This window comes from Bufo bufo, chromosome 6, assembly GCF_905171765.1.
Source record: "Bufo bufo chromosome 6, aBufBuf1.1, whole genome shotgun sequence".
Lineage (NCBI taxonomy): Eukaryota > Metazoa > Chordata > Amphibia > Anura > Bufonidae > Bufo > Bufo bufo.
Window position 1 is genome coordinate 393,397,344 of NC_053394.1, and position 25,658 is coordinate 393,423,001.

A 25,658-nucleotide genomic window follows, 5' to 3' on the forward strand; every position below is an offset into this window, starting at 1 on the left:
CTTCCCCCATTTCCACCTCTTCCACATGCAAAGCATCGTCCTTAATTGTGAGCAGCGAGTGTTTGAGTAGACACAGAAGTGGGATGGTGGCACTGATAATAGCGTTATCGACGCTCACCATCTGTGTTGATTCCTCAAAGTTTCTTAAAACCTCACAGAGGTCAGACATCCATGCCCACTCCTCGCTTGTGAAGAGCGGAAGCTGACTGGAGAGGCGACGACCATGTTGCAGGTGGTATTCCACTACTGCCCTCTGCTGCTCACAAAGCCTGGCAAACATGTGGAACGTGGAGTTCCAGCGCATGCTCACGTCGCACAACGTTGACAGACCAGCTAAAGCTGTCGTTGACTTGCAAAAATGCGCACACACGCAGCGCACCTTCACCATTAGCTGAGGCAAATTGGGGTAGGTTTTGAGAAACTGCTGAACCACAAAGTTTAAGACGTAGGCTAGGCATGGAATGTGCGTGAGCTTGCCGAGCTCCAAAGCCGCCACCAAGTTACGGCCATTATCAGACACAACCATGCCTGGTTCTAGGTTAAGTGGCGAGAGCCACAGCTCAGTCTGGTCTCTTATTCCCTGCCACAGCTTTGCGGCAGTGTGCTGTTTGTCACCTAAGCAAATCAGCTTCAGCACGGCCTGTTAATGCTTCCCCACTGCAGTAACATAGTAACATAGTACATAAGCCCGAAAAAAAGACATTTGTCCATCCAGTTCGGCCTGTCATCCTGCAAGTTGATCCAGAGGAAGGCGAAAAAAAAACTGAGGTAGAAGCCAATTTTCCCCACTTTAGGGAAATAAAAAATTCCTTCCCGACTCCAATCAGGCAATCAGACTAACTCCCTGGATCAATGACCCCTCTCTAGTAGCTAATAGCTACTAGCTATAGCCTGTTATATTATTACACTCCAGAAATACATCCAGGCCCCTCTTGAATTCCTTTATTGTACTCACCATCACCACCTCCTCAGGCAGAGAGTTCCATAGTTTCACTGCTCTTACCGTAAAGAATCCTCTTCTATGTTTGTGTACAAACTTTCTATCCTCCAGATGCAGAGGATGTCCCCTCGTCACAGTTACAGTCCTGGGGATAAATAGATGATGGGATAGATCTCTGTACTGACCCCTGATATATTTATACATAGTAATTAGATCTCCCCTCAGTCGTCTTTTTTCTAAAGTGAATAACCCTAATTTTGATTATCTTTCAGGGTACTGTAGTTGCCCCATTTCAGTTATTACTTTAGTTGCCCTCCTCTGGACCCTCTCCAGCTCTGCTATGTCTGCCTTGTTCACAGGAGCCCAGAACTGTACACAGTACTCCATGTGTGGCATGACTAGCGATTTGTAAAGTGGTAGGACTATGTTCTCATCATGGGCATCTATGCCCCTTTTGATGCAACCCATTATCTTATTGGCCTTGGCAGCAGCTGCCTGACACTGGTTTATACAGCTTAGTTTGCTGTTTATTAAAACTCCTAGATCCTTTTCCATGTCAGTGTTACCAAGTGTTTTACCATTTAGTATGTACGGGTGAATTGCATTATTCCTTCCCATGTGCATAACCTTACATTTGTCAGTGTTAAACCTCATCTGCCACTTATCTGCCCAAGCCTCCAGTCTACACAGATCGCTCTGTAGTAGTATACTGTCCTCTTCAGTGTTAATTACTTTACACAGTTTAGTGTCATCTGCGAAAATTGATATTTTACTATGCTAGCCTTCTACAAGATCATTAATAAATATATTGAAGAGAATAGGGCCCAATACTGACCCCTGAGGTACTCCACTAGTGACAGTGACCCAATCTGAGTGTGTACCACTAATAACCACCCTCTGTTTTCTATCCCTCAGCCAGTTACTTACCCACATACAGACGTTTTCTCCCAGTCCGAGCATTCTCATTTTATATACTAACCTTTTATGCGGTACAGTGTCAAATGCTTTGGAAAAGTCCAGATATACGACATCCATTGATTCGCCGCTGTCAAGTCTAGAACTTACCTCCTCATAAAAACTGATTAAATTCGTTTGGTATGACCGATCCCTCACAAAGCCATGCTGATATGGCGTTATTTTCTTATTTCCGTTGAGATGCTCTAAGATAGCATCTCTCAGAAAACCTTCAAACAGTTTACCCACAACAGATGTTAAACTTACCGGCCTATAGTTTCCAGGCTCTGTTTTATGACCCTTTTTGAATATTGGCACCACATTTGCTATGCGCCAATCCTGTGGGACATTCCCTGTCAGTATAGAGTCTGCAAATATCAGAAATAAGGGTCTGGCTATGACATTACTTAATTCCCTAAGGATACGGGGGTGTATGCCATCCGGTCCTGGCGATTTGTCTATTTTAATATTTTTAAGTCGCTGTTGTACTTCTTCCTGGGTCAGACAGGACACTTTTAATAGGGAATTTATTTTTACATTCAGCATTTCATCTGACAGTTTCTTTTCCTCAGTGAATACATTGGAGGAAAAATATTTAACAGCTTTGCTTTCTCCTCGTCGCTCTCTGCGACTTCCCCCTCATTACTCTTTAAAGGGCCGACACCTTCAGATTTATACTTTTTAACATTTATATAATTGAAGAACATTTTAGGGTTAGTTTTACTCTCTTTGGCAATTAATCTCTCGGTCTCTAGTTTGGCCGCTTTTATTTGCTTTTTACATGTTCTATTTTCTTCCTTATAGTTTTTCAGTGCTTCCGTTCTACCCTCCTGTTTTAGTGTTTTACATGCTTTCTTTTTGTCATTTATTGCTTTCTTTACAGTTCTGTTTATCCACATTGGTTTCTTTTTGTTCCTTAACCTTTTATTCCCATATGGTATATACCTCTCACAATGAGATTTTAGGATGCTTTTAAAAGATTTTGTGGCTGTATTTTTATTTTTGAGGACTTTGTCCCAGTTAGTTAGGCCTATGGCCTCTCTTAGTTGGCTAAATTTAGCTTTTTTGAAGTTTGGTATTTCTGTTCCTCCCTGTAGAAACGCTCTTTTGAATGATTATGCAACACTGCTTCCAGCGACTGATGGCTGACTGGTGCTGCAAGAGGATAATTCTGAGGTGGAAGTGGAGGAGGAGGAGGAGAAGTGGGGGTTAGAGCCACTAACGTAGGTGGTGGCGGAAACCGTGATGGAATTAGGGTCTTCAATCCTTGGCATCGGTAGCACCTATGCCATCCCAGGGTACGACCCACTCCCGGCCTCCAGAACGTTCCCCCAGTGTGCCGTCAGGGAAATGTAGCATCCCTGGCCGAATGCACTTGTCCATGTGTTCGTGGTTAAGTGGACCTTCCCAGTAACTGCATTGGTCAGGGCACGTGTGATGTTACAGGACACATGGTGAAAGGCTGTCACGGCACACCTTGAAGAATAGTGGCGGCTGGGGACTGCGTAATGCAGGACGGCCGCTGACATCAGGCTGCAGAAGGCTTCACTGTCCACAAGCCTAAATGGCAACATTTGCAGGGCCAGTAATTTGGAAAGTTGCGCATTTAGTGCTTTGGCCTGTGGCTGGATATTTGCGCTTGCGTTAAAATGCCTGAGGTAAGGACATTTGAACGCTGCGCTGGGACACAGAAGTGGATGTGGTCGCTGATGGTGCTTGCGAAGGTCCAGGTGCAGTGCGGGGGGAATCCGGGCCTGCGCCTTCGACAGGGGATTGGCCAGCATGTAACTTAGGGGAAGAACAGGCAGTGGTGTGACCCGCAGACACAGAATGTGGACCCAGGCGTTTGGCCCACTTATTACGGTGCTTGGATGCCAGGTGACGGATCAAGCTGATGGTGGTGAGGTTTCTAGTGTTCACGCCCCAGATAATTTTGGTACTGCACAGGTTGCAAACTACTATTCTTTTGTCGTCCGCACTTTCCTAAAAAAAGCACCATACTGCAGAAAACCTACCCCTTGGCAAGGGAGATTTCCGCAAGGGGGTGCTCCGTGCAACAGTTGCGGGCCTGTTTGGTGTGGCCGCCTTCTCCCTTTTGCCACCCCACTGCTTCTTTCAGCCTGTTGTGCTGCTGCAGATCCCTTCCCCTCCTCCCCCTCTGTACTGCTGTCCTCGCTCGGCTTTCCACCTTCCCAGTTTGGGTCAGTGACTTTATCGTCCACCACCTCCTCTTCCACTTCCTCACTCTGCTAATCCTCCTGACTTGTTGACCTAACCACAACCTCAGTGATTGACAACTGTGTCTCATCCTCTTCATCAACTTTTTGAGAGACTAATTTCCGTGGACTGCGCCACCCTGCAAACTGGGACATGAAGCTAGGTATCGTAGATGATTGTTTTTCTTGTGCTCTGGCAGCAGGCACAGTTTCAACACACCCAGGGCCAAGGCCTCTGCGTGCACCATCAGCATCACGGCCACTTCCGCATCCCTTACTGCTCGCCTTCTTCATATTAAATGTTATATATGCTTGAAAGTAGGTCACACGTACAGTAGCATAGGATTTGGAAGTGTATGCGCAAAAAAATGTAAAAAGGTATTTGGAATGTGGAAACGTCACACAGGAGATATCCTGCAGATAATGTCAATGCTATCACCAGCAGCTAATAAAAAATTACAGGGAATGTCACAAGTATTTGAGATGAGGAAATGTTATACAGGAGAGGTACCACCGGTAATGTCACTGTCCAAAGCGTGTACGTAGAAAGTACACTGTATGTCACAGATACGTTTTTTAAGTGCACACGTTACACTGGTGATGTGGCCCTGGTAATGTCACTGTCAGAAGCGGACACCGTCTATTGAAAAAGTACACTAGATGTCACAGATATTTTTTGGATGCGCACACTTTACACTGGAGATGTGGCGCAGCTAATGTCACTCTCAGAAGCAGACAACATCTATTGAAAAAGTACACTGGATGTCACAGATATTTTTTCGATGCGCACACTTTACACTGGAGATGTGGCACAGCTAATGTCACTCTCCGCAGCGTCTACGGAAAAAGTAACACTTGATGTCACAGATTTATTTTGGATGCGCACACTTTACACTGGAGATGTGGCACAGCTAATGTCGCTGTCTGCAGCGGCCTAACTATTGTAGGCTACTTAACGCAAGATGCGCTAAAAATATATATTGCGGCCACACACAATAGTCCTTAGAAGGACTTTTGGGTCTCTGAAAATTTTTGGTGGTGAAACTCGAGCATTGCGCTCGAGCACATGTGGTATTCAGCCAAATACCGCCATGTGCCGAGCATTGAGATGCTCGAGCCGAATTGGTGTTCGGCCCAGCATGCTCGATCACTAGTGCCCACCTTGGGTAGCTGTATGTAATCCACCTGCACTTTTTGAAACAGGTACAAAGGATAGGGAGTGTGTTTCTTGAGGGTCTTTACGAACCTCCCAGGGTTATGTCTGGCACATGTAAGACAACCATGAACAAACTTTTCAAAGAGGGTCTGAATTCCAGGGGCAAACCAATGTTCTAACACTAGTGCGTTCATAGCTCCTTTTGACAAATGAGTAGGGCCATGTGCTAAATTGGCTATCATTGGATACAAACTCTGAGGCAAACATGTTCTACCATTTACCTGCCAGAGCTCTCCTGCCTTTGTGGCCCCCGCCTCCATCCATACCTTTTTGTCTTGAGGCGTTATCTGAGCCTGTAGTTCTTGCAAGAGATAAGTCTGGCGTAGTTGGCAAAGACAATGTCAGGAGTGGCAGACCGGCTGCTTGTTTGGCTGCTTGTTTGGCTGCTTGAGCATTTCCCATGGCTTACGGATCATCTTTCTTCACATGGGCTGGTACTTTAACAATGGCTACCTCTGTGGGCAGCTCTAGGGCCTCTACGAGGCTCTGTACTGCTTCTGAATTCTTAATTGGTTTGCCTAATGAAATCAGAAATCTCCTAATTTTCCAGATAATACCCAAAGTCATGTGCTACCCCGAAAGCATACCTGGAATCTGTGTAACAATTATTTCTCAGTCCCTTACCCAATGTACATGCATCGGTGAGTGCCTTCAATTCCGACTCCTGTGCAGAAGAACAGGATGGGAGTGTTTTTTGTATAATTACCTTACCATCTTGGATTACCGCATACCCGGTGACAAAGTGTCCTTGTTCGTCATTCCACCATCTGGAGCCATCCACAAAATACTCAGCATCAGGGTTAGTTAATGGTGTTTCAGTAACATTTGGTAACCCTTTTGTTTCTGCAATCATCCTTTCATGACAGTTATGATTTGCAATTGGATCAGACATTTCTACTCCTCCTCCTCCCGCTTCGCCCTCCTCTTCTAAATCCACTGGCAGTAAAGTATCTGGATTTAGAACTGTACATCGCTGTAAGGTAATGTGGGGACTGAGTAGTGTCAGCTCATATTTTGTGATTCGGGCTTGAGACAAATGTTTCAGCTTGGTGGTGTGTAGTAGTTCAGCAACTGAATGTGGTACTTGTAATGTGAGAGGGTGTTGTAGTACCAGGTCCTCTGTTTTTAGCACTAATTCAGAGTCTGCAGCAACAGCTCTGAAACATGTGGGTAGTGCTCTAGCAATACTATCTAGGCTGGTAGAATAGTATGCAATGGGCCGCATACGGTCCCCGTGTTTCTGTGTCAGTACACCTGAGGCAAATCCCCCTTGCTCATGACAAAACAATGTGAAATTGTGTTTGTAATTGGGGATGCCCAATGCTGGTGTTGTGGTGAGAGTTAGTTGTAATGCACGAAATGCACTCACAGCTTCTGGTGTTAGTTCAAAAGTCTCTCCTTTGAGGCAGTCATATAGTGGCTGCATCATCTGAGGGCAATCTCTAATCCAGGGGCGACAGTAACTGACAAGGCCAATAAAGGCACGCCGAGCCCTTGGAGTACTTGGCAGGGGGCTGCTGTATAGCAGTAACCCTCTCAGATGTAAGGTGGTTAATACCTGGAGAAATACAGTGACCTAGGAACTTCATAGTAGATCTACAAAGTTGCAGCTTCTCTTTTCAGCAAGGAAAATAAGCAAAGATAAAGTTTCCTCTTTACACTGTTCAGGACTCTGACAACAAAGTAACAGATCATCAACATATTGTAAAAGAACAGTGTCCGGATAGTCCGGCTGCCAGGACTGCAACACAGAATGTAGAGCAGTAGAGAAAATATCAGGAGAATTGACAGCCCCTTGTGGTAAAACGACCCATGCATACTGCTTGTGATGGAAAGTGAAAGCAAAGTAGGGCCAGCATTCTTCATGTAAAGGGACAGAGAAGAAAGCATTTGCAAGATCAATGACCGTAAAAGATGTGGCATCTATATAGGCACTTGGTTTAACAGCGCGTGTGGATTGGGCGCTTGTGGTGTATTTATGACAGTTACAGCATTTACTGCCCTTAAATCATGCACCATACGATAGACTGGAGGCTGACCCTTTACAGTCTGTCTCTTCTTCACAGGAAATAGGGGCATATTGAAGGGGCTCTTTATAGGGATTATTAACCCTTTCCCCAACAGATCTTTTAGATCATTTGCGATAGCATCTTCCTTGGAAGAATTTAGTGGGTACTGACGTACACATGACGGCTTAGTGACAGGTTTCAGCTGCCCAACTACCGAAGTTACTGGTAGTCTACCCACGTCTGTCTTGGAAGTCGCCCACAAATGTGATGGGACTTCAGACAGCCAGTCTGGGCATTTAAATTTAAAGCTACAGGAGGCACCGAGCGTCATTAAGGACATAAGTGCACACAAAGTCTCTTCAAAAACAAGGGTTGTGATTTGGGGTTTTCCTGAAGAGAAATCCACAGATGCTTTCATGGCACTAAGCACGTCAGTCCCAAGTAAATTGTATCTGAGCTTACCAACACATGTGTGATAATAGATAAGGCATCACGAATGCTAAGTTTAACAGGCTTTGTTAGTGGAAGTTTAACAGACGTTCCCTCAACCCCTTGACAATAAATGTAATCTGAGGAGATAAGCTCCTCAAGCACATATTTTTCTTGTATTAGGGTATGGGCTGCTCCTGTGTCTACCAGAAAGTCAATTGAATTCTCTGTGTCCTCACATGTGGATGTAATGATTAGTTGGGGACCTGGGGATGTGTCAAGGGGGTAGTTAACGTTGAGGGAACTCACAGGATTGCTGTCACTTCATTGAGAGGTCTGGGCAGTGGACTGACATCTCCGGGAACATTTGACTGAATAATGCCCCTTTTTCCCACAATTCCAACATGTTGCTTGGTCCCAGTTATGTGGGGACTGGGATCCACCTGGTGCCTTTTTCTGGAGCCTACCCTTTGGTTTGAAGAGTTTATTAGCCATTATAAGTCTAGCTCAGCTCCCTTTGCTATGGCCACTAGGTCAGGGAACCAGCAGGTACGCCAATCAGGACGAGCCTTATTTACAGCATCCTGTATGGGTGCTTTTAATGCAGACATGAATGTATGTTTTAGTAGTCTCATGTCCTTACTGTCTCCTGTCCCATAGTCAAGCCAGAGCTGTTCTCTGCTTCCTTTTCAGAGGAACGTTTACTCTGTGTAGCCCCCATCCCATGGGTGGCTCCTTGTAATTCACTATCCAGGTACTCACACACCTGGTGAATTACAACAGTGCTGTTGGACACACTTCCGAGGCGGCACCACTTTTCTCTACTACCAGTGGTGCTGTGGCAACCGCTTCCGAGGCAGCACTATCCACTGGTTGGCAAAACTACAGTGTAGTCTTGCTCATACACAGAGTAACTCACACGTCCTCTCTGGGGTTATGCGCTGGAAACCCCTTAAACCCCTCAACGTTCTTTCTATGGCACAGGAAGCACAAAAAAACTGCTATCCAAATTATTATCACTGCAACCATCCATTCTTCCAAACTGGTATCATAATACCCACGCATGTATACACTATACAGCACAGGAGTTGGCAACAACACAGTAATTCTTACTCATACATTATCAGCAGGCACTCAGTACATGTAAAACCACAAAGCATGACATAACATTCGAACAACCCCTGATCTCTGGCACCTTTTTCAGGTACCAACAAGGAACTGCAGGGCCCCTATCCAATCTTACTGGACAGCTTTATACACTGCCACTTCTCACAGCCTCCTCCAAGATAGGTCCGTCAACCTTTTCTCCACCAGAACCAGAGGCCTCCAGAGACAGGAACCGGATAAACCAGTCAGCGAGCTCTAGACTTTCAGCTTGGCCCAGGGGGAGCAGGGTCAGACCCTTCCTAGATTCAGCTTATCTCAGCCACTCACACACTCGTGCATTCATACGCCTAGAGACAGTTTCCACATATAGGGGACATTAGGCAAAACATTCACCAGAAGAAGGTGCAGGCACCACGTTCACACACCACACTGCAGAACAGCGAGCAGAGCTCAGGAGACAGGAAATAACACAATGGGTTGCTTACCGCGGTCTTCCTGGGTCCTGGTCTCCGTATCGGGGTCTGCAGCTAGGGGCGTTTTTGTGGTGCCCGAATTCTCCACCAGAAAATGTTGTGGCAGACCAAGGGTCAGTCACGTGAGGATATATACCACGTGTTCAGGTGAATGACGTAGACACAGTTCACAACTCTGCCAGGATCCCAAAGTGGGATTGTCCTAGGCTCTTTATTTATACACCTTCCAAGGGTGAAACCTCTTAAAGTATTGACATGATTGGTTTACAAATATTTCAACAATAACTTCGGATTGGTACACAAATAATACTTTGAATTGGTCAGAAATGAATCCATCTATTGATTGATTAGTATTCTATGAGCTTTCTATATACTACTAACGGGTTAGACTACTTTCACACCTGCGTTCGGTGCGGATCCGTCTTGTATCTGCACTTGTACTGCACTTGTACTTGTATCTGCACTTGTATCTCCTTTAAAAAAAGTCTAAGTCAAAACGGATCCGTCCTAACTTACATTGAAAGTCAATGGGGGACGGATCCGTTTTCAACTGCACCATATTGTGTCAGTGAAAACGGATCCGTTCCCATTGACTTACATTGTAAGTCAGGACGGATCCGTTTGGCTCCGCATCGCCAGACGGACACCAAAACGCTGCAAGCAGCGTTTTGGTGTCCGCATCCGGAGCGGAATGGAGGCGGAACGGAACCAAACTGATGCATTCTGAATGGATCCTTATCCATTCAGAATGCATTGGGGCTGAACGGATCCGTTTTGAACCATTTGTGAGAGCCCTGAAACGGATCTCACAAAACGGAATTCAAAACGCCAGTGAGAAAGTAGCCATAAAGACTATGTTTTTTCTTACAAAATGCATATTTGGTTATTAGCACTTACATACGGCTTATCTTATCTTAACACACACAGATGCTAAGTTTATTTTTCAGCTACTAGCCATCGCCATTTTCTTGTTGCGCACATAGAAATTAAAACACAAAAGTCTCTTTGTCTCAGGAAAGCTGGATACTTCTTTAACACAATCTCTGCCACTTTTATCAAATTGTGATATATCATGGTGGGCTCATGGGCCCCCTACCCTGCTCTGCATTTGCCCCTACCACCGATGCCGTTATGGGTGCCACTATTACCACCATTATCAACACAGGTGTACATGGGGTCACCAGCATTCTCTCCAATCTCCTCCACAGGGCAGCCCAAAGGTTGAGGGCTCTCTCACAAGACATCAACAGGGAGATTCTCTTGACTATCTGCCATAGGAAAAAAGAAGGTGCCCCGCTAGGAAGGGGCAGTAAAGATCGAGAGGACTCCACTGATGGCCTTCTTTTGGGTTGCAAGGAGGAGTAGCAGGAGAAACACTGTGACCCCTGGCTCTATGGCACGGTGACAAACTGTGAAGTCATCCGCACGTCATCATGCTGCGACTGAGAGGAGGAGTAAGCCATCCAATTTACAATATCATCCTTTTTCAACTATAACTATAATGTTGTGCCTTTCTGAAGCCAGCAGGGACAACTGCAGAGTACTACTATTACTACTTGTGGCCAGATAGTTGGTGCTGTTACTACCCATATTCTGGCACTGGGTCTTTCGTTTGGAACCCTTACACAGATGGACATTTCTGGGTCTCTCAGATAATGTTTTGTACTACTCCTGTCTATTGGTGTAGTAATCACGTAAATTTGCTGCTATTTTGAATATAATCAATGACCCCCCCCCCCCCCCCCCCCCCAAAAAAAAGATTGAAAACGTATGAAGACTGAAATATATTTGTTATCACTCCCAAATATTTTTGCTTGCTACCTTGTCTATTGGTGTAGTAATCACATATATATGCTGCTAGTTTAAATATACAGTACAGAACAAAAGTTTGGACACACCTTCTCATTCAAAGAGTTTTCTTTATTTTCATGACTATGAAAATTGTAGATTCACACTGAAGGCATCAAAACTATGAATTAACACATGTGGAATTATATACATAACAAACAAGTGTGAAACAACTGAAAATATGTCATATTCTAGGTTCTTCAAAGTAGCCACCTTTTGCTTTGATTACTGCTTTGCACACTCTTTGCATTCTCTTGATGAGCTTCAAGAGGTAGTCCCCTGAAATGGTTTTCACTTCACAGGTGTGCCCTGTCAGGTTTAATAAGTGGGATTTCTTGCCTTATAAATGGGGTTGGGACCATCAGTTGCGTTGAGGAGAAGTCAGGTGGATACACAGCTGATAGTCCTACTGAATAGAATGTTAGAATTTGTATTATGGCAAGAAAAAAGCAGCTAAGTAAAGAAAAACGAGTGGCCATCATTACTTTAAGAAATTAAGGTCAGTCAGTCAGCCGAAAAATGGGGAAAACTTTGAAAGTAAGGGCTATTTGACCATGAAGGAGAGTGATGGGGTGCTGCGCCAGATGACCTGGCCTCCACAGTCACCGGACCTGAACTCAATCGAGATGGTTTGGGGTGAGCTGGACCGCAGAGTGAAAGCAAAAGGGCCAACAAGTGCTAAGCATCTCTGGGAACTCCTTCAAGACTGTTGGAAGACCATTTCAGGGGCTACCTCTTGAAGCTCATCAAGAGAATGCCAAGAGTGTGCAAAGCAGTAATCAAAGCAAAAGGTGGCTACTTTGAAGAACCTAGAATATGACATATTTTCAGTTGTTTCACACTTGTTTGTTATGTATATAATTCCACATGTGTTAATTCATAGTTTTGATGCCTTCATAGTCATGAAAATAAAGAAAACTCTTTGAATGAGAAGGTGTGTCCAAACTTTTGGTCTGTACTGTATGTAATCAACAACTTCCAAAAAAATAAATTGATTGAAAATGTGTGAACACAGAAATGAAGGAAAACGGATTTAGACCTAAATGTGTTATTCCTCACAGATACTTTTCTGTGCTGGCCAGGCGAAAATCAATAAGGGGGCCCCCCCACACGACACTTGCGGACTTTAATGTTCCCCCATCACTACAGAAATACAGCGCCCCATACCTCTTGCATCCAGTGACGTCTCCTTTGATGTAGATGTTCTCTGTCCTCGTCTTCTCCTTTCAGATCTTCAGACCAGACCACCATTTTGTCGCCATTTTCCGTTTCTGCAGTTTGACAACAAATCTTAGTTTGCTACTTTTCCATCATCCTCCCATCTTCTGGACAAATCATCCTACTACCCCCAATACTGTGCCGCTGTGCTCCCCAATACTATACTGCAGAAACAGATAATACCCCTGATAATACTATTACCACACAGAGCCCTCCATATAAAATACCCCTTCTTTGTGGCCTCAGTAGAAGCCCCCATAATAATATGCCAGTATCAGGTGCCTCTCCATGCCCCCCATGTGCCAGTAACAAGTGCCTCTCTTCCCCCCCATGTGCCAGTATCAAGTGCCAACCCCCCATGTGCCAGTATCAAGTGCCAAACCCCCATGTGCCAATGTCAAATGCCAACCCCCATGTGCTAGTATTAAGTGCCAACCCCCAATGTGCCAGTATCAAGTGCCAACCCCCCCCCCATATGCCAGTATCAAGTGCCAACCCCCCCATGTGCCAGTATCAAGTGCCAAACCCCCCCACCCCATGTGCCAGTATCAAGTGTCAAACCCCCCCACCCCATGTGCCAGTATCAAGTGCCAAACCCCCCACGTGCCAGTATCAAGTGCCTCCCGCTCCACCCATGTGGCAGTAAAAGTCTGGTATAAAAAAAAAAAACACTTATACTTACCTCCATCACACAGCAATGCAATGCAGGCCTCTTTCGGCCTGTGTCCCGCGCTGTATGGCTCAGGCGGCGCAATGACGTCATCGCGCTGCCTGCACCGGCCTCTGATAGGCTGCCGGCACAAGGCCCGCAGTCTATCAGAGGAACAGGGAAGGGAGAACCCTCTCCCTCCCCTGCCCCACAGCACAGGCATCTGTATCACTGTCCTAAGGACGGCGTTACAGATGACTATGGAGATGAACGCTTCCACAATGGAAGCGTTCATCTCCCTGTGACCTGCTGCTGCAATAACTTGTCATGTGGCCTTGAGCATCAATTACAGCTCGACAACAACGTTTCATGCTGTTCACAAGTCGACTTAATGTTTGCTAAGGCATGGCATCCCACTCTCCTTGAAGGGTGGCCCTCAGGTCATTGAAGTTCTGGGGTACATAGTTACAAGCCTCTCCATGGCGACTCAACTGATCCCATAGGTTTTCAATGGTATTTAGGTCAGGAGAAAGTGCAGGCCACTCCATTTGAGATCCCCCAGTCTCCAGCAGCTGTTCCCTAATGATGAGACCTCGATTAGCTGGTGCATTGTCCTCCATAAAGATAAAATTAAGCCTGTGCTGTTCATGCAGAGGTACAATGACTGGATTATTGATGTTATTCAAGTAGTATGGCTTGTCACTGTACCATTCCCAAAGTGTAGGGCAGTTCTTTAAGGACTAGACACACCTGCCCACATTGTAACACCACCAGCACCAAAGGAAAACAGTGGTTGATTCATAGTGCTCTCCAACATCGTTGGCGGACATCATTTGTGCTCAGCATGAATCGACTTTCATCAGTGAACAGCACTGAGGCCTATTGGTCCCTCGTCCAGCGTCCTCCTCTCTCCACCTGATGACCTTGCAACAGGAGGAGGAGCGTACTGTCTTTGAGAAAAATACTGTGATATTGAATGAACAAACCAAGTTGGTGAAGAAATTCTCCACCAACTCAGATTTCTCTCGGAAGGAACAGGTGCTTCAGCAGACTATTGAGAGGTTCACCTCTCAGCTGAAAGAAAGAAAGCACTTTTAATACATTAGGGACACCACTGACTTACGGGAGGGTCATGTTTTTGATTACGGTAACAAACAATCTAAGGTACTGGAATTGGATACAGAACCCTCTTCCTCTGAGGGTGAAACCGAAGTGGATGCCGTTAGGCAAATTCCAGCACAACCGCCGGTACTCTCTATGTGTAGGGGCACATACCCAAGGGGCAATTTTTTAGGCAGTGGTCCCCCACTATACAATTATCTTCTCAGGGAAAGAAAATAATCCCTGTTTCATCATCGGCAGTTCTCAAATCATCCGATGAATTGCAGATCCTTAATCTATCTCAGAGTTCAGTCAGTTTGGATGAAATTACAGTACTGAAAAAGGGCATGTCATTTGTACCAACAAACAAATTTGATTTCTAGGGGTGGGTTAAAGATCTCCATCTGTTCGTGCGAAGGATGAAGTGGAAACAATTCTTCGCCACGCACGACAGACGGCAGTGCTTGGAATTGGGGATTGATACCGAGGACTTGGCTGATGTACAAGTCCTGGCTGAATTATGAGAGGAGGGGAATAGGGGTCTAGGTGAAGGACCCTTTACCCAGTTGAGGCCGTCTTCCTCCAAAAACCCACCCAGTGGTGATCATACACCCATTGATGTGTTCCTTAGGGTGGTGGTGGACCAGTTAACAACTATAAGGGGACGCCATTTCGGGCAGCATAATTTGACACATGCAGAGTCGAATGGTCTAAGGGCCCTGGAAATGGACAAATCAATCGTCATAAAAACATCAAACAAGGGGGTCAATGTGGTTATCATGGACAATGAGCAGTATACCCATATGTGCCTAAACATTCTGAATAATGGGTCCTGTTATGACATTCTCTCCCGGAATCCATCATTGATCGATCGTAAGGAACTCAGAGGGATTCTATCTGAAGCCCTCCAACTCAGACTTATCAACATCTCTGAGCTGTTTTTTTTGTTTACCACCATTCCTACAATTGGCCTGTTTCTATGGCCTCCCTAAGGTCCATAAGGGCTTAGAACCCTTAAAGGGAAGACCAATTGTATTCAGTAACCCATGTCTTATGTATCCAGCGACCTTCTGTCTTTTAATACTTGCAGTCTGCCTATATACCTGTGTTCTCAGCCATGTTCTGTCTATATACGTTTGAACCCAGCAATGTTTTGCCTATAGACCTATACACTCAGCAATGTTCTACCTATATACCAATGTACCCAGCGATGCTCTGCCTTTATACTCAGCGATTGCCTATATATATCTATGTACCCAGTGATGTTTTGTCTATATACTTATGTACTCAGCGATGTTCTGTCCCTTTTTTTACCGATATTCACTTGTGCACTTTGCTTACATATATTCAGCCAGTCTGTCCTCATCTTAAACCACTATGTGCACAAAACAAGCAATTACCTACAGAATATATTAAAGGGGTATTCCCATCTTAACAATCACATCTCACATTGTCCCTTATGTAAAGTTGATGAAAAATGCAAATACCCTTAGTTTTCTTTTTTCTCCTTTGTTCCCTGGCTTGTTTATAATTGGTTTCCATGGGATACGGCCACCTGTGCCATCCTGCAGTGATGGCCGGGCTTGCGCATTAGTGATAAACCTGGCTAGATTCTCAGGAGCGGTCCTGGTATGATCATGCGCAGTAGCTCCCGGCCACCTCTCTGCATCTACTTCAAGGGTTTCTGTCAGCAGTAAAATGGTTATTAAGCTGGCTGACATTAGTGATGTACTAATGTCAGCTGAACATAACTATATTAGCGCCATCTCACTGCGTGGCGCCGTTATTGAGAAAAAATAACTTGTATAATATGCAAATGAGCTTCTAGGAGAGGGGGGGGGGGCGTTGCTCCTGATCCTAGAGGCTTCGTTCTCCCACCTCTGGCCACGCCCTGCTACACTTGATCGACAGGGCAAGGCAGCGTTGGTCTCCTCTTGCCGGCCCTGTGTGCCGTGGAAATCTCGCGCCTGCGCCGTCCCGTTAAGTATTCAGCGCAGTGAGTGAAGCTGTCAGCTGGTGAGTGTCCTTCACTCACTGCGCCTGCTGACAGAAACCCTTGAAGTAGGACGGCTCTGGGACGTGTTCAGGAGCAGTTTTTGAGCTCTGCTTGGCAGTTAGGTAAAGGGAATAAGAAGAGTGGAGCCCTCGTCAGGGCTGTCAGTGTGCTCTGATGTTATCACACTGTTATCTGTATGTACGGAGAGGAAGCTGATACAAGGAGCGGCTATAGCCGGGGACGGGAGCCTTTGTCATCCAGCTCTCTGCACTGGAGTTCTACTTCAGTGCTCACCAGGCAGCTGACATACTAGTGATATATGTGCAGCTGCTGGGCTATGTACCTGGACGGGAGCAAGCCGTGCAGCTGGGGAGAATGAGAGCTCAGAAAGTGTAGTGCTATATGGATGTGAAAGTGTAAGGTATGACTACAGTCTATATACTATATATACTCAGCACCTCACTCAGTTTCTCCCGGTTTAGTCCCTGTACACTTTACTATATGGCAGCATCAGGAGCACACATCCAGAGCTCTGCATATCATCATGTGATAACATAGCTCCCCCCACATAACAAGCACAGTAGGGGAAGCAGGAGCAGAAAGGCAGCTGAAGATAATGCTAAAGTGGGTGATGGGAATACCCCTTTAATGGGCAGGATCCAAAACCATCCATGAGAACAGTAAAGGATCACTACCCCCCCTTCCCCTGCCTCCGAGGTATTGTCATTACTTCTAGAAGTATTGTCAGGTGTAAGATATCCGATTAAAAACCCAGATAAAACTGTAACTGCGACCATAGAACAACCTGAATATTAGAGATCCTCCAAATAAAACATCATATCCGTATCACCATTCAATAATAGGAATGAAAACAGTCATAGGAAACAAAATGATCAAAAATTCTATATATCCAATAAAATATTCAATATCAAGTCTTCAATTATAAAACTAAACAATCCAGAGCTGGTCTACAGGTACATTTTGGTCAGGGTGTACAGATTAAGATGATATTCCTTTAGGAGGACGAGTAATGGCTTCTATGTAATGAGGCAATCCTCACCTGGGTCACTTGTTGGGAGAACTTGCACATCACTGATGAAGCCCAGTAAGAGCTGACGGTTTCTTGACAAGCTCATATTTGACGTTTTTAATTTTACAAATACTTATAAAACGTAGAACAGACCGGGGCTGGAATAGGTAGATAGTTATCTTTTTATATCAGGCTCTATAGGTTTTTCTTTATTTCCTATCACAAAACATTTTTGTTTAGAGGGGATATATATATATACAGTATAAACTTTCACTTTTAACTAGATCTGTCCTTTGATGACCTGTATTTATTCAATACAGGAGACAATACGTGTTTGGGGAGCTCTCACAGTGGTCCCAATCATCACCCCAAGCCCTCGGCTACCTCTGGTAACTCAAAGCAAGGTTCTGTTTTATCTTCCTGTAAAAAAGAGTTTCTGACAGAATAAAGCCAGTTAGCAACACTGACTACCACAAAAACACATAATGGCGGTCACTAAAGGGCTAAGCATGGAGATGGCTTCTCTCTGTGAGTTTTTTTATGTGCAACAAGAGCTGATTTCTGTTTAAAACATTTTCCACATTCTGAGCATGAAAATGGCTTCTCCCCTGTGTGAATTCTCTGATGTACAACAAGAGCATTTTTATGCTTAAAACATTCACTGCATTCTGAACATGGATATGGCTTCTCTCCTGTGTGATTTCTCTGATGTACAACAAGATGTGAATTCTTGTTAAAACATTTCCCACATTCTGAACATGAAAATGGCTTATCCCCGGTGTGATTTCTCTGATGTACAATAAGAGCTGGTTTATGCTTAAAACATTTTCCACATTCTGAGCATGAAAATGGCTTCTCCCCTGTGTGAACTCTCTGATGTATAACAAGAGCTGATTGCTGCTTAAAACATTTCCCACATTCTGAACATGAAAATGGCTTCTCTCCTGTGTGAATTCTCTGATGTGTAACAAGAGCTTGTTTATACTTAAAACATTTACTACATTCTGAGCATGAAAATGGCTTTTCTCCTGTGCGAGTTCTCTGATGTACAACAAGATGTGAATTCTTGTAAAAACATTTTTCACATTCTGAACATGAAAATGGCTTCTCCCCGGTGTGATTTCTCTGATGTATAATAAGAGCTGGTTTATGCTTAAAACATTTTCCACATTCTGAGCATGAAAATGGCTTCTCCCCTGTGTGAACTCTCTGATGTATAATAAGTGCTGATTTATGCTTAAAACATTTCCCACATTCTGAACATGAAAATGGCGTCTCCCCTGTGTGAATTCTCTGATGTATAAGAAGAACTTGTTTATACTTAAAGCATTTCCCACATTCTGAACATGAAAAAGGCTTCTCTCCTGTGTGAATTCTCTGATGTCTCACTAATTCAGATTTATATCTAAAAAATCTTCCACATTCTAAACATGAAAAAGTATTCTCTCTTACGTGAGCTGTTGGATGTTTAACACCTTTTCTGTGACTTTTATTCTGTGTTATAGTCTGTGATGAATCAGAAGATCGGAGTTTAAAAGGATCAAATAATACATTTTTGCTGTGATTGGATGAAGATATATCTTGGATATTGGCATGCTCTTCATATATATCTTGTATGATGCCACGATCATCTACTTCAAAATCTGAAGATACCAGATGTTTCTCTAAGTTCCTGGTACAGTCATCTGCCAAGAACAAAAGACATTTTATTATTGATGAAGATTATACCAAAATATTTTATTGAAATTTATTACATTTCAGTATAAAAAGATACACAGAAAGGTATGGCACAAAATACAAGAACTAAAGGGGTTGTCCGGGTTCAGAGCTGAACCCGGACATACCCCTATTTTCACCCATACAACACCCCTGAGGCTAGCATCAGAGCATCTCATGCTCCGATGCACTCCTTTTCCCTTCGCTAGATCTTGCAGGGCACGGGCTCTTTTGTTTATCATAACACACTGCTGGGCAGAAGCTTCCGCCTGGTAGTGTGTTCGGTGACGTCACCGGCTCTGATGGGCGGGCTTTAGCGCTGCCCTAGCCGTTTTACTGGCTAGGGCAGCACTAAAGCCTGCCCATCTGTTCCGGCGACATCACCAGGCTTCCTGGCAGCCCCAGGGAGAGCCCAAAGCAACTCCTAAAAATGCCTTTGCCCTGCGCAATTTAGCGCAGGGCAAAGAAGAGCATCGGAGCATGAACTGCTCCGATGCTCAAGTCAGGGGGGCTGTAGGGGTGCAGCTCTGAACCCGGACAACCCCTTTAACTGACTAAAACAGTGGTGGCCAAAAAGATAACGATCTAATAGTAGACCGAGCGGCATAACTAGGCCAGGTTGGCCCCCACCTTGAGTACCTTCCCTGCAACCTCCACCCAATCAGTCATTTTAAATACATATAAATAAAACATTCTCTAGCGCTGGACAAGAGGCGTTGAATGTCCCCTTAGTTCCCCACATCATAGTTATCTCCCCTAAGAGTCCCTTTCACAGTAGAATTCCTGTTTAGTGTCCTCAGGAGAACGCCCCCTTGATGTCTCTAAACAGTAGTTATGCGCCCTTAGTGCCCCCACACAGTAGTTATTCCCCTTACAATAATACTTGCCCTTAGTGGCCCCACAGCTATGCCCCCTTTGTGCACCTTCTGCAGTAGTACTGTCCCTTAGTGTTTCCTTTACATCAGTGAAGCTCCTGTACTATGAATAAAACTAATAAAGTAATACCGAGCACATCATGCTCTTCCCAGCAACAGACGTGATGTGATGACGTCATCTCTCCTGCTGAGCTGAGGAGAGCGCACAGGCCGGGGCATTATCTCAGGTCTGTGCGCTCTCCCTCTCAGCCCAGCAGGTACAATGACATCACTGTATCACACCTGCTGCTGGGGAGAGTGCAGGCCGGGGAATAAGACCTGGGCTATAATGGATGACAGATACAGCAGCTGGACTCGGAGGGAGGAGAGTAGAATGGACAGTAGGAAGCACAGTCCTGTCACTCTCAAGTAAACAAACTGGATGGCACGCTCCATAAAATCTTCCTTTTTCCTTTTTTTCGTGGATTAATATTAAGGGCCTGTTATTCATATATAAACACCATCCAATGATAATAAAAATTCTATCACTACAGATGAACTATTTCTTGAAATTAATTTCAGGTGTAATTCTGATGAATCAATCAGAAGAGTCAATTAGGGAATGTTAAATAATATGTGATATAGTATTACTTGGTAATTAATGTATAAGATTTATTATACTGCACACTGACACCATTTATACTAATACAAAAGGGCGATGGAAGGTCCCACCAGATACCAACGGCCATCTGACCAATGATTGGTCATAAAATCTGTCAGATAATCTGTTGGTGTAAATGCACCTTTAGATATAAACTGCAGATCTTGATGATTTGCTCGCCCAAGTGCATTCAGCATGGCAGAACATTCCTCAGACAATCATTAACCCCTTAGTGGGCCTTACTGACCAAGCGTTTTTCTTCCTTTTTTCATCGGAAGCTATAACTTTTTTATTTTTCCGTCCATATAGCTTTATGAGAGCTTGTTTTTTGTGGGACAAGTTGTCGTTTTAATGGCGCCATTTAAGTGTACACATAACTATCTGATTAACTTTTATAAAAAATTTCTAGGAGGGAGATGGGAAAAACAGCAATACTGCTACTGCGTTTTTCGTTATAAATTTACAGCATTCATTTTTCGGTATAAAGAACATATCTTTATTCTCTAGATCAGTACGATTACAGTGATACCAAATACATATATTTTTTTTACGTTTTACTACCTTTTTGCAAAAAAATCCCCTTTTTTTTTTTTAAAGAATTTCTTTTTTTGCATTGCCGCTTTCCAAGACCCATAACTTTTTTTCTTTTTCTTTCTATGGAGTTGTGTGTGGGCTTGATTTTTGCAGGACGACTTGTATTTTTTATTGGTATTATTTTGGAGTAAATGGTGCTTTTTAATCGCTTGTTATTACGTTTTATTTCAGTGGCAACTAATAATAAATTAGCAATTCTGTCTTTTTTTTTTTTTTTTACGCCGTTCACCGTAGGGAATAATTTATGTGATATTTATGTAGTCTGGGTCGTAGCGACTACACCATACCAAACTTATGGGGGATATTTTTTTTTTGCAACTTTTTTCATTGAAAAGTGTATTTTCAATGGAAAAAAAAGCTTAATTTTTTTTATGGGATTTTTTTTTATAGAATAAATGAGTTTTTTTTATTACTTTTTTTTTTACCACTTAATAGTCCCACAAGGGGACTATAACAGACAGCTTTTTGATTGATTTTAAAATGCAATGCATTATCCCTAAAGTGCATTGCATTTTAATGCCAGTGCTTCTCTGCCATTGACCAGCAGGCTGCTGGAAATTACTCAAGGCTGGTCTGGGGCCTACACGAGACCCCAGCCAGCCTTCACACAAATCGACATTTACGAGGTGCCGATGGGAGAGAGAGGGAGTCCGCGCGCCTCTGTCAGCACTTTACATGCGGCAGGAGCCTTTGTCTGCGGCATGTAAAGTGTTAAACAGCCTGGATTGGCACTCCTGCCAGTCCGGGCTGTTAGAGCAGGGCCGTGGCTCTCATGTGAGAGCCGGGACCCCACTCCCCTCTGAACGGGGGACCTGTGCAGCGCTTAGACTGGGCCACCGTAAAAAAGCGGTGGCTTCGCCTAAAGCTCCCGAGTGAGTGCTGTAAAAAAGCGTATGGCTGGTCACTAAGGTGTTAATAACCCCATTGATAACATGTCAAGGCGTGTAGGTGAATTTATTTACGCACGTGTAAGAAATACAGATTAATACAGATTTTTAAGAATTTTTAGGAACATAATGTAAGCCATATATTGTATTGGTATCCTGTTCTCAGCAACTTCCTAGTAATTAGTGCCTATACTTGTTCTCTCAAAGCCAGTGTGACCGAGTACTGTCTGTCTGGACAACGGGCCATTAGCATCAAAGGTACTGTAGCTGTCAATTATCTAAAGAATGGCTGACAATTGTCCAGTAGGTGGTACATGGCTAGTGGGGCAGGAAAATGCTGGAAAATCCCAACATTCCAGCTGCTTCTATCAGTCTTCAAGAGTTCACTGGAAATTGCTAGAAAATCATAAGGAAGAACCAAAAAGATGTGTCCAAGCCATATTCTAGACAATGCTAGGACTGGCTGTTTGGAAGGAAGGAAGAAGCGAAGAGGCAGAAGAGAGAAGGAGAAGAGAAAAGAAAAGTGCTACAGAAGAGGAAACCTGGAGGGGCCAGAGCAAAGACCGGGACTGGAGAGACATGAGAAGACCTCTGTATAGTAACTGCACTGTACTGTAGAGGGATAGGAATTTGTGGTTTAGTTACCAAATGGTCTTGAGAGTAACTTTATTATTAGTAGTAATTATTAGTAATTGTTATTGTGTACAAGTCTTGTTCCTTTATACTTTCATATATACTCATCAATAATAATAAGAATAATTGTAATATCATTATTCCCACATTGCACAATATATCTATTTTTTTTAATTTGTATAAGCAGAATCTTAGAGACCTCTCTGCTTTATTTAGTGGTCACTACTCACCTGGGCGGTTATCTGTAGGAAGGTCCTCTGTACTCTTCTCATCGTCCTTCACATATGTCTCTGTAGGATTAATATTCTTCAGATCTTCACCCGGATTCACAAGCTGTGAAAAAAATATTGTAGACGTCATCAGACGGGTGGAGAAGTCGTGTGGAAGGTTTTATATGACCTGAAAAGATCAGTAATTAGAATGAGGACCAAAAACGACCGGACAGCAGGAGTTATCTGACCCAAATATCTGCAGGTCTCCTGTATAAATCCAATCTGATTGCTTCATTATTCCAACCAGTTCACAATGCAGGGAGAGCAGCCCTTATATTACATCCCTAACATTACATTGTGTGTATATAACATTACATTGTTTGTGCACCTGTTGCCCTTGCCGGCCGCCCCAGGACTGTGAAGCCGATAAGCCAAAGTTCTTTCGGTCCGTGTTTTATTTACCTCCTCGGAATGGGCATAATCATCTGCTCTGCTGCAGCCAATGACTGGATTCAGGGGTAAGATGTCCACAAGAGACACATCACCAGTAAAGCCAGTCATTGGCTGCAGTAAAGCAGGTGACCATGCCTGTGCCGGCGAGGAAGCACAGGCGAGGAAGCTCACAGGTTCGTAACAGGAAGGCAGCGCCGATGCCTCAGGAAGGCATTGCGCTGCCTTCCATGCCATTGGGTCCCCCCTACAGGCGCATGGGGACCCGATGGCTCCGCCGCCGCACCAGGTATCGCCGACACGGGGGAGGGGGGGGAAGTCACGGGACCCCCCGCGCATTTAGCCAAGGTGCCCGCGCGGCAGTGAACAGGATGTACTGGTTCGCCCTGTGTCCGGAACAGGTTAATAAATAAATAAAAAAAGTGAAAAAAAAATTAACAAAAATAAATTACATTTTTAATAAAAATAAAATAAAAATTGTCTTTTCTTATATCCGTTCATTTGTCATAAAAAAAACTACACATAATTGGTATCGCCGCGTCCGGAACGACCTGATCTATAAAAGTATCATACTACTTATCCCAGGCGGTGAAGGCCGTAAAAATTAATGAACGGAATTGCTGTTTTTGTCAACACACGTCCACAAAAAATAAATAACAAGTGATCAAAAAGACATATGTACCTCAAAATGATACCAATAAAAACTACAGCCCATCATGCAAAAAACAAGCCCCCAAAGAGCTACGTTGGTGAAAAAATAAAAATATTATGGACTTTAGTATATGGCGATGCAAAATATAATTTTTTTTTAACACAAAAGTACTGGCTTAATTGGGTGAGAGGCCTGTGTCCGGGTCGGGGGGGGGGGGGGGGGGGGGGGGACTAACTCTCCTTAGGGAGAGAGCACCTTAATCAGTGTGAGGAGACTTATATCCCTCCCTTCCCATAATTTCAGAGGAGCATGTATGGTCTATAAATCTCCTCACACTGATTAAGGTGCTCTCTCCCTAAGGCCTCTTTCACACGGGCGTTGCGGGAAAATGTGCGGGTGCGTTGCGGGAACACCCGCGATTTTTCCGTGCGAGTGCAAAACATTGTAATGCGTTTTGCACTCGCGTGAGAAAAATCACTCATGTTTGGTACCCAAACCCGAACTTCTTCACAGAAGTTCGGGCTTGGGATCGGTGTTCTGTAGATTGTATTATTTCCCCTTATAACATGGTTATAAAGGGAAAATAATAGCATTCTGAATACAGAATGCAAAGTAAAATAGCGCTGGAGGGGTTAGAAAAAAAAATATGTAACTCACCTTAGTCCACTTGATAGCGCAGCCCGGCATCTCCTTCTGTATTCTTTCTTCAGGACCTGGGTAAAGGACCTTTGATGACGTCACTCCGGTCATCACATGATCCATCACCATGGTAAAAGATCATGTGACGTACCATGTGATGACCGGAGTGATGTCACCAAAGGTCCTTGACCTATAATGAATGCTCACCACAGGTCCTGTTCAGTAAAGGAGACAGAGGGAGATGCCGGCATCGCGATCAAGTGGACTAAGGTGAGTTAAATTTTTTTATATTTTTTTTAACCCCTCCAGCGCTGTTTTACTATGCATTCTGTATTCAGAATGCTATGATTTTACCTTATAACCATGTTATAAGGGAAAATAATAATGATCGGGTCTCCATCCCGATCGTCTCCTAGCAACCGTGCGTGAAAATCACACCGCATCCGCACTTGCTTGCGGATGCTTGCGATTTTCACGCAGCCCCATTGACTTCTATGGGGCCTGCGTTGCGTGAAAAATATAGAGCATGCTGCGATTTTCACGCAACGCACAAGTGATGCGTGAAAATCACTGCTCATGTGAACAGCCCCATAGAAATGAATGGGTTGGTATTCAGTGCGGGTGCAATGCGTTCACCTCATGCATCGCATCCGCGCGGAATACTCGCCCGTGTGAAAGGGGCCTAAGGAGAGTTAGTTCCCACCTGACCCTGAAATAAAAATAAGAAACACTGCAATTTTTGACCACTTCATCCCCACAATAAATAGTATAAAAAGTGATCAAAAAGACATATACACTCACCTAAAGAATTATTAGGAACACCATACTAATACGGTGTTGCACCACCTTTTGCCTTCAGAACTGCCTTAATTCTACGTGGCATTGATTCAACAAGGTGCTGATAGCATTCTTTAGAAATGTTGGCCCATATTGATAGGATAGCATCTTGCAGTTGATGGAGATTTGAGGGATGCACATCCAGGGCACGAAGCTCCCGTTCCACCACATCCCAAAGATGCTCTATTGGGTTGAGATCTGGTGACTGTGGGGGCCATTTTAGTACAGTGAACTCATTGTCATGTTCAAGAAACCAATTTGAAATGATTCGAGCTTTGTGACATGGTGCATTATCCTGCTGGAAGTAGCCATCAGAGGATGGATACATGTTCTCATT

The 25,658-nt window shown here is 44.2% G+C and overlaps 2 protein-coding genes across 2 annotated transcripts in view; both read right to left on the minus strand.

Moving 5' to 3' along the window:
- Nucleotides 1-25,658, minus strand: part of LOC121003516 (zinc finger protein 208-like) — a 2,651,670-nt gene that overhangs the window by 2,237,641 nt on the left and 388,371 nt on the right. The window lies entirely within an intron of this gene.
- Nucleotides 1-25,658, minus strand: part of LOC121003537 (zinc finger protein OZF-like) — a 1,338,071-nt gene that overhangs the window by 304,802 nt on the left and 1,007,611 nt on the right. The window contains exon 5 of the mRNA XM_040435436.1: nucleotides 22,762-22,864. Coding sequence (XP_040291370.1) covers nucleotides 22,762-22,864 — 103 coding nt within the window. The remainder of the gene's footprint in view (nucleotides 1-22,761; nucleotides 22,865-25,658) is intronic.